The sequence below is a fragment of the Microchirus variegatus genome, assembly GCF_963457635.1.
Source record: "Microchirus variegatus genome assembly, chromosome: 14".
NCBI classification, from domain to species: Eukaryota; Metazoa; Chordata; class Actinopteri; order Pleuronectiformes; family Soleidae; genus Microchirus; species Microchirus variegatus.
In genome coordinates this window covers 9421861-9432226 of record NC_139815.1, presented here as the reverse complement: position 1 = coordinate 9432226, position 10366 = coordinate 9421861, and the positions used below count along the sequence as shown (strand labels likewise).

General features: G+C 38.9%; 1 protein-coding gene across 2 annotated transcripts in view; it reads right to left on the bottom strand.

Annotated features, from left to right (window-relative positions):
* The window catches only part of taldo1 (transaldolase 1), a 16318-nt gene extending 7427 nt beyond the window's left edge, over window positions 1-8891 (bottom strand). Inside the window, exons 1-7 of one of the 2 annotated variants that reach the window (XM_083901151.1) lie at window positions 8764-8891; window positions 5141-5264; window positions 4413-4520; window positions 3759-3890; window positions 3214-3389; window positions 1380-1577; window positions 176-321 (exon numbers count right to left, since the gene is read on the bottom strand). In XM_083901151.1, the coding sequence (XP_083757277.1) occupies window positions 176-321; window positions 1380-1577; window positions 3214-3389; window positions 3759-3890; window positions 4413-4520; window positions 5141-5264; window positions 8764-8863 (984 nt within the window). In that variant the 5' untranslated portion in view covers window positions 8864-8891. The remainder of the gene's footprint in view (window positions 1-175; window positions 322-1379; window positions 1578-3213; window positions 3390-3758; window positions 3891-4412; window positions 4521-5140; window positions 5265-8763) is intronic. The other variant, XR_014593014.1, reaches the window with a different exon arrangement.
* Between the last annotated feature and the right edge of the window lie 1475 nt (window positions 8892-10366).

Here is a 10366-nt window from a genome sequence, read left to right as displayed (position 1 = left end):
GATTGGGGAAAATAACAAGGGTCAGTATACAGAGCTTGGCCAATGTTGCATCATTGCAATGACACTGTGTGTCAAACAGACAATTCTAGTTCACCAGTTTTAACACATTAATATTAGACTACTCAGACTACTCAAGACTACTTTATGTCTTTTGACAAAAAAAACAAACAATTACTTTGATCATGGACTCCAGTTTGATGGCATCAGCAGCAAACTTTCGAATGCCATCAGACAGTTTCTCCACAGCCATGCGGTCCTCGTTGTGCTGCCAGCGGAAAGCGGCCTCATTCAGGTGAATCTTCTCCAGCTCACATGCCTTGGCTACAAGAACAAAACTATCAATGTGGCGATACGTTTAAAACACTTATATAAAGTACATGTTTAAGCTGCAATGACCTGCCCCTAATGCAAATACCCCTTAAAGTCCAGTAGAGGGCACATGTAAGGTTTCCAACCATATCATGTAATGGTGTCAGATGCAGCAACCAAAGAAAGGAGATGGAAGCCTGTAGTACACAAGGGAGACTTCTTTCTCTGCAGATTGAACCCCCTGCTTTGGTGGAGACACGTGGTGTGCACCAAGTAACCTCAACTCTCTGTAAAGTGGCTCAAACATCTGTGTTGAAGGGTCATCTTGACACTATTGTAATAATGTAAAGAAGAAGAGTTGCACTCAATCCTGATCAGGTTGACATACAGACTTGTTTCTGGCAAATAATATCAGAAATGTTGGGTCGTTTACCTTGACCACCAGTTCCATGTTTCAACATAGAACCGATTTAGTTAAATGCCGATAGAGCTTCCTCGTGTTGTCAGTGATTTCCCCACACAGGGAGTGTGCATTCCACCCTACTTTGAGTGTTATGAAAACGCCAACCCTGGCAGCACTGGCAACAATGATTAAATGTTTTTAATAAAGGAATGTAAAATGTGTTGCTTGATTCCGTCGTCTATTGCACTTGTTGTAAACTGCACTTTCTGTGTACAACTATCAGAATAAGGTATCTGGGCTCTTGAGAAAAACATATACACCACAGTTGTTTTGAACATCTATGGTAGCCCATGGGTGAGGAAAAAGGCTATTTGGCTGGTAACCGGAGGGTGGCTGGTTCGAATCCCATGATGAGCCAATTTTTGTGTGTTCATTACTGGTGTGTAAAAGGTTATGTGCATAGGTGAAATTCAACATCACTAATTGTTGCGTGCAAATGAAGTGACATTAAAAGCAATGTTAACAAAACATAAATGGCATCAGTGCAGAGATGTTCTACCCTGACAGCATAATAATCGCAAGATTAAACATAATTGGATACAATAAAAATAAACTACAGAAGCTGAAAGAAGTACTTTGCCAGAATGCATGAGTCATGGAACAGTACCTGTCTCTGCATTAAGTGTCTCTGTGACAGTGTTGTGATCCTTGCTGAGCTCAGCCAACAGTCCAGGGGAGATGGTGAGCAGGTCACAGCCTGCCAGGGCTTTCACTTGTCCTGTGTTCCTGAAGGAGGCGCCCATCACCACTGTGCTGTAGCCAAACTTCTTGTAGTAGTTGTAGATCTTGGTCACACTCACCACACCTTGGGAAGGTAAAGAAATGATTTACATTTTAGCTGTGAACTAAAAGCTGAAGCCCAGATGCATTAGAAGGCAAAGTCTAACAAAGCTATCACTACTACCACTAGTGAGGCTGCCACATGTATTGCAAATTACTGATTCATGTCACACCCACCATAAAACAGACAACCATATCATTGCAAATACATACATAAATAATAGCAATGAATAAAAAGGTTCAATGACTGCATCATGTTCAATGTCTGTGAAGGTTCTCAGTCATCCAGGTTATGTTCAGTAGTTATCTTGCACCTGGGAGGTAAGCTCAGGGATTTGGCCCTTTTCGATCCATTGCCAGATGATAAGGAGAGATGGGAGGAGCAGAACCCCCCCTCAGCTCAAGAGCTGATGTCTGGCACCTTGATGGCCAGAAAAGAGAGGGCATCTTCCTCCACACATGAGGACAGAGGAAAGAGGGACTGAGGAGGAGAGAACCATGGCTTTTGTGTTGATGACACGTGCGGTCAAGTCACAAAGCAACCTAAGAGATGGTTTTCACACCGAAGAGTAAAAGATAGTAGATCTTGGGAGACCGAGTTTTATGGCCTGCGTCTCGACTCAATCTTGAATGAGTTGATCCCAAAAAGGGCAACATGTTTTCCACAGAGGGCTTTGAGATTATTGAGAGATTGCTTCTTTGCTGAGGTGGATTTGTTGGTTGTATAGTGACAGGTTGATATTGGGCTGTAATTCTTGGTTTTTGGTTAGGATAGGATGCGTCTTGGCAAGGTTCTGTTTGATTCTCCCCAAACTAGGCCTAGCCTTGACTATATTGCTGGAGAAAAGTGAAAAGTAAATACTCAGTCCGTCTTTCCAAACTTCATTTAGGTGAAACCTAACAACTTAATATCGAGAACGACCTTCACCGTTTAACTTCACGACTCTCTAGACATTATAGAGAAACTCAGTATTTTGTCTTGAAGGCAAATATCGGTAACCAAAATATCCAGAAGATACAGAGTGCTCATTTGCAAGAAGAATCTTAATAAGCTACAAGGAAACACCACAAATCTTTCATTAAATATAAGTACTACGCATTGGCCATTGTGATACAATTAAAACCAGCATGACGACAACTGACTGGAGGAACCAGAGGCTCTGTAATGACATCAAAGTAAATTTTTGTCATAACAAAATAAAACAGACAACAATTAAATCCACTGTTACCTGCTAATTGGGTGCCTGTAGTAGTAACTCAGCTTAATTATGTGGTTAGAAAAAAAACAATACAAAGACAGCCCCAATTCTTAGTAATTAAAGTTGTATTCACAGCTAATAGTCCGCTAGACTCGGTACGATTGTGGAGAGCAAAACACGGAGCTGCATCAAATCCTATCGTTTTACGTGAACATAAGACACGTATACGCTGCAACAATGGACCCAGACATTTCTACCGGCTATCGTTCCACAGGCACGCATGTTCTGGTTGCGTTTACCCACAATGCATTGTAGTCCACTTCCTGCATCCAGACCTATGATTTAGGTGAAAATTAAATTAAAGTTACACTATACTAAACCTTGAAAACTATTTTTTATTTTTTAAATTTTCAACCTTGTCAGATAGTGTCCTTAGAGTTCTCTATTTATAACACTCGTTACCTGGGTCTTCCTGTGGCTCATAGCTTTTGCGGCCCGTATTCTCCTTGTACCAGTCAAGGATGCGTCCGACAAAGGGCGATATTAGTGTGACATTTGCTTCTGCGCAGGCCACAGCCTGAGCAAAAGAGAACAGCAGCGTCATGTTGCAGTGAACGCCGTGCTTCTCCTCAAGCTCCCTGCATGGGCAGACACACAAAACATTCTACTCAAACAGCAAATATGTACATAATGTGTAAACATGCATTATTAATCGATTGTAAATTCAGCCCCAAAAAGATGGTTAACATGAGCAACTAATATGCAGTCTTGAGAAAGAGTTCAGACGGATTATACATCTTAGCGGTGGTGCAGGTTACAATGTCGGTAGATTAAGGTTTTGGCATATGTTCCAAAACAATTAGTCACAACAGCAGTCCGAAACCCTGTTTCTCGCAGCCAGGACAGTTAATGACTCTGTGGCATATGAAGCCAGAGAAACTGTGCCACTCTCTGTCAAGTCCATTAAAAACACAGAGTTTGGTACCCAACTCTAGCATTGTACTCACTTGCCAGCCTGGATTCCTTCCCATGTTGAGGAGAGTTTAATGAGTACACGCTCCTTGCTGATGCCTGCCTCTTTGTACAGAGCGATTAGCCTTAAGGCCCTGGTAACCATCTCTTCTTTATCAAAAGAGAGTCTGTTGGGAGAAACAAGGCCACCAATATTTAAGGTTGGTGACAATAATAATTTCTAAGATGCACTGCAAAAAAAAAATGGACAAACTGATGTAGTGACAGCACATAATCGAGTAGAATAGCCACATAACATTGCTTTGCAGAAGCTGCAATTTGACTACAGAAGCATTAGTTTTGCTTTTTAGTTTTGGACATTTCAATTTAATTTCAAAGAATATTTAAAAATCATATTTCTCTGGAATAAGGTAATAATTAGAACATGTATATCATGAATATTATCTGTCATTATATTTTGATATTCTTTGAGTAATCCTACTAACACACAAATGGTACTGTAAATCTAACCTTCTTAGTCATCGTTAAAATGCATTAGTCATTCATATACAACAACCAATTTAAATCACACCTTCCCCTTCCCTGGTCGACATGCAACTAAACCTTAAGGAATCTCAGTTTGCAAAGCCCAAATTTTCAATAAAGCACAAGTTACATTTAGCCCACTGTGACAGATCGTTTGCACCTACCTGGCATCTACCTCAGTTGAGACTCTGCCTGGGACCTTCTTGAGAATCTCTAAGCCGAAAGTCACAAACAGCTTGTCCATGGTGTTGACTACTTGCTCCTCTTCAGTTCTGAATAAAGATAAAAACATTATGATTATTATGATTATGATTAATAATAAGCATAATAATAATAATAATAATAATAATAATACACAGTTCAGCTCAATGTTTGAGTTACAAGTGCAAGAGGATGTTGAGGACATGAGTTATAATTCTTTGTAATAACTCTAATATCATTATTTAGGGATATTTTATGATTTTACTTTATGCAGCCAAATGAGTTACAGATAAAGAGGAAAAGAGATGTGAAAAGTCAGACACAGACCAGAAAACTGTACTTGGCCTACTAAAGAATAGTGCATGGATGAGAGCTGATGGATATGAACCACTGAAGTACAGTGAACTGCTCAAATCAAACAGCATCCTTAGCTCTTTATGAGTTACCTAAAGTAAACCCAGAGGCTTTCCTTTGTAGATGATCAAGCAAACCTTTCACAAAATCACAATCAATCACTCATGTTCTGAGCCACATTTCAGAACATAAGAGGCAGCAGTAATGCAAGATTCCAAATGCTGCAAGATGCCAACAAGTCAACAGCACTCTCTTAATTACGGAACTATGAACAAGTTGCACAAAGGTTTTGTGCAGTGTGCAAAAGAAGCAAAACCACAAAGTCGCAACCTCTTACCCGCCTTTGGCGATTCCAAATTTAATAGCTTGATCAACAAGCTGGTGGTAGGCTGGCATCTTAGCAGCAGCCAGGATAAGAGATGGGTTAGTGGTGGCATCCTGAGGCCTGTACTCCTCGATGGCTGCAGGATAGGAAGACACAGCAAAGAGAAGTCACATACACAAAATCTGAGATTACACTGTAGATTATCATCATATCATACCAGGCAATATATATATATATATATATATATATATATATATATATATATATATATATATATATATATATAAAATATTTTTTGTACAGAGAAGCCAACTATTACAAATTACACTTGACTGAACCATTTAACTCAAACTCAACTTTTGCTCCAATACTCAGAATCATGGAGAGAACGCTGCCAAGTGAAATCTACAATATACTGCCGCTGATAAATGAAGGAATTGCACCATCTAGTGTGGAGACGATTGATTAAACCTATTAAGATTTTAATAAAGATTTCTGACAAACTGACAGGCTTATGCAGCAGAAAGCTACACAGCATTTTTGAGTTATTTAAAAAAAAAAAAATTTGAAAACATACAGAAATCCATCATCAATTTTGTACTGCTTTATCCTCCACGGGAGGGTCGAGGGGGTTCTGTACCCATCTCAGCTGACATAGGGCGATAGGAAATGTCCAGGGTGTACCCTGTTCAGCAGTTAATCCTGTTGATCATGTTTAGTAGATTTTTTATTTTTCCTCTATCTGATCAAATATAATCAGATAATAACAAATAACACAATAATTGCTCAACTTCAGTAACCAGTTATTGAAAGTCAATTGACATTTTATGTATGCACAGCAATTGTTGAAAAACTTATTAAATAATTCATAAATACATGACAGGGTCAAAAAAACAACAACTTTTGGACAGTTACAAAGTTTCTGAAAACAGAAATTGGCCAGTGCAGGTTATTAAATAGCCCGATTAAATTGGCCTAAACTATAAATCAGTCTACGTCTAATAGAGTTGCAGTTGGCAGACCTGAATCATGGACTTTAATTTGCTATGCGTGAGAAAGACCCTTTCATGGGCAAAACAAATTTTGTGCAAGCCATTGACTGTAGCAGATAAATTCAATTGGTGCTGCGAGACCAAGAACAAAGCCTGCTCCTGTTCTCTCACACACACAAAAAAAGATTTTATAGGTCAGTGGGTTGGGACTGGATAACAATACACAGAGCTTCTGGTCTGTGCAAGTAGCCATAAAGATACATGTGCTATCTTTCCATACTTTCATAGCCATCCCAAATTAGCATTGAGGAGGTGCGTTCCAGGTCCACTCATGAAACATGCCCTCAACTGGGACCCACTATTGTTTGAAGTTATGTCATTCTGATGCAAGTGACTAAAACATAGTTGAGATTATACATTTCAAAATGTTAGCAATGTATGAACTGACCCTGACTGTTCACCAGTTATACATATACAGCACAATATCAGCAAACAACCTAATAATGTATTAGTAATAACAATTTTTGTTTTGTTGAACAAATGTTACTTAAGTATATTGGAGTACATTAAGAAATAAAATCAAATTTCCAAAAAAAAGGGGTATCAATTTCATTAAAACCTGCTACAAGTGACTCTTCAGTTCCTTGTCACTTTCAAGACCCTGAGAATCTTTTGGCTCACTTCCAAAAATGATGCAAGATGGTGGATTACAACACATTTGACCATGTTCTTAACTCTCATTAAACGGAAGGATCACTGGTTGATTTATTTCTAAAATTTCTAAACATGTGAAAGTGTTAACTAAAAAAAAAAAAAAAAACTCAAAAGTGAGGAAAGAACTTACATTTTATTTCAATGAATAAAACAATAATTGGAAGTGGCAAGTTGTAAATTAATTGTGGCTTAATGCAAACCCCAGTCAATTCCCCCAGTGTAATAGGAATCACCTCCCCTATGTCATGCCTGGCTACACGGTAACAAACAAGATCTGTCATGTCATCCTGACTCTGCAGTGTGGAGGAACTTTCTGGTTTGCATTGCATCACAATGCAATAGTGTTTCTGCACTCTGTTCCTCATACTGATCCATTAAGAAACCCTTCCTCTAAAGCAAACAGGACTGATCAAACGGAAAAAGGAAGTAAATCAGTTCAGACAAATACATTTAAACAAACATATATTAGGGAAGGGGTGGCTAGTTCGTAATTTTAAATAATTAATAAGAGCTGTCTGGCTTTGTTGTCCAAGTCAGTGACACACAAGAATCAGCCATAATATTAACTGAAAGTTCAAAATAAGTTTTCAATGACATTGCAGATGGTTTAGAATGATTTCACTGTATGCATGTAACCACCTGGAATACATTCATGACTGCTTTGCCCATGATCACAATGTCAAATTGTGTTATAACAAAGTAAAGGCAAAAGTTTGACCATCTGGAATTACCATTGCAGACATCATTTTGATCTCGTCATAATTTCATGCGACTAGTATGAATTGTAATTTTAGATCTGCGATGTCATTCTTACAAGTCAAAACTACAGCTTTTCCCATTCACGTATATGGGGTTTATCATTATAGATATTCACAGTTGAATTGTGAAATCTGAAATGATCTCCAATTCCAGTTTCAGTTATCTAGATAACGTCATTATGAGTCAATTCAAGTTCAAGATATCCTTAATCATCCTAAGCTTCACATAGTCAGAATGAAGTTGTAGATATCTTGAACTGTACTAGTCATAATGACATTGCAGATATCGGAAACTGGATAAACCCAACTGAATTATAGAATTCAATTGTGGACATCTATAATTCAATTGCAGATATCTATAATGACAAACCTCATACACATGACTGGCAAAGGTGACGTCATTTAGACTTGTAAAAACTGAATCTGTGACTGTAGTTTTGACTGAATATCTCGTCTAGCCGTTAAATGTTAAAACCACTTGACATAAAAGCACCTCCAAGTCCTTTAACGTACACATAGAGACAACAATTCATTTGAATACTCCAACCAAATACTGAAATTATTGAATTTCTGCCTCCTTAGGACCAACTACAGGTCCTGAAACTCCTGAAAAACTGCATTTCAAACTATACTTTGTGTGGCGTCTTTCGACCTTGTTATTTATTCAGGGAAACGAAGTATATGCAAACAACATTTACATACTGTAGGTTTGCGTCTATGTGAAAAACAGGAAAATTGTAAGGCATTCGGCCTGAAGTTTGCAAAGTGTGACACTTGGACACGCCCACTATCTAAACACTGAGCCCAGAGCACAGTGATGACAATAAACACGATAATTCAGTCAAAACTTACATTATCAACATACGTACAGTTTTTACTGGAGCCTTGTGGTCAATATGCGTTGTCGTTTTAAGCTGGTGCAGCTAACGTAAAGCTGCTACTGTTACTAAGCTGAGTAACGTTAACAAGTAATCGGAATACCAGACTGCGTAGTTACAAAGATAGTGCAAAACTAGCTGGGAGTTGGTTAGCGTGCTACTTTACTAGCTAATGGTATACGAACTGACAGTTATCTAGATACTCTACGGACGCTAACACTTGACACGACGGTCGCTGACATAACGTGAGTTAGCATGCTATGCAGCTAACGACGAATACACGCAGTGGTTACCGTTAAAATCTCCCGTGTCGGCCACCACCACGGTGTACTTCTTCAACTGGTTCAACGCTGACTCCATCTTCAGCCGCTTGTCTGGTGACACACTGGACATAACGAGAGGGGAGAGAGACCCTTTTATACACAGCAAACACGTGAGGCAGGCGGAATGTCAGAGAGGCGGAAGCGCGGAGCAACAGGAGGAAAGAGAGAAAGAGGCACCGGTGTAATGCCGAGTTCAGCGTGCTGCAGAGAAAAGCACGCATCTGACGGGAACGCGCACAACTGAAGCAGGAACTATCGGGCATTGACAATTAGTTTTATGGCAAACTAGTGTTCGAAAACGTGCTACAAGTGACTCAGTAAGGCAGTAATTTATGTTTTCAGTTAGTAGTGACGTTCTTCTTACGAACTTTTCTGGAGACGAATACTGTATGATTACATTATTTGCAAAAACCGAGTCCATGAGTTGATTATGGCTGATTATGGAGCTACCACGTGCACTTCCTATTGTATTCTATTGCCACAATGAAAGCTCAGGCGAAATATACATAACATGTAATTTAACATGAGCACCCCCATTTTATTATAAAGTCTGTGCAAAATAAAATATTATTGGCAGAGCTGGTTTTACAGCTGCTGAGATTTGCATCCCCATTTTATTTAGCCAGGAACTTGTTACACATGTGACATTAACTCCCATATGCAAGAAGACATCCACATACAACATGAGCACCACCATTGTCTCCCAAATGCTTTACAAAATAAAATAAACTGGTTGTGCGTTTTTTTGGCAGAGCTGGTTTTACAGCTGCTGAGATTTGCATCCCCATTGTATTTGGCCAGTAACCCTGTTACACATGTGCAATTAACTCTTATATGCAAGAAGACATCCAAATATAACATAAACACCACCATTTCATTCTAAAGTCTGTGCAAAATAAAATAAACAGGGTGCATTTTTTGGCAGAGCTGGTTTCACAGCTGCCGAGATTTTCATCCCAGTTTTATTTAGTTACCCATGAGACATGAATTCTCATATGCAAAAAGACATCCAATTATAACCTGAGCACCATCATTTTATCCCAAATACTCAACAAATTAAAATAAACAGGGTGCAAAGCTGGTGTTGCGGTTATAAAAGGTTGGACAGAACTTCCCAAGCTTCAAAGGCCCCTCATAATTCTGTAAATCTTTGAATCACATCCAGATTTTTCCAGAATATAGCACAACTTTGAACTCAACGGATAACATAAAAAAATGATTTTGTTAGCTTTTTGAATAATGAATGAGACTGAGACAGATGAACCTGCTGTGGCGACCACGAAAGGGAGAAGCTGAAAGAAGAAGAATCATAAATAATTATGATTATTTTTATCTAGGCAGGAGAAAAAGAGGAAGACCAAAGACAAGATCACAGATGTTGTGAAGGAGGATACAAGGGATAGGGCAAGATGGAGGCAGATGATTCAGGATCGCTGTGGTGACCCCTAAAAGTGAGTAGCCGAATTAAAATGTCAATAAAACACTGGAAAAACACATTTTACATGTGTTCTACCACCATCAGTACAATGAAGGTGGTAAGTGAGCATTTACATCTTACACCTTTTCTCCTCAC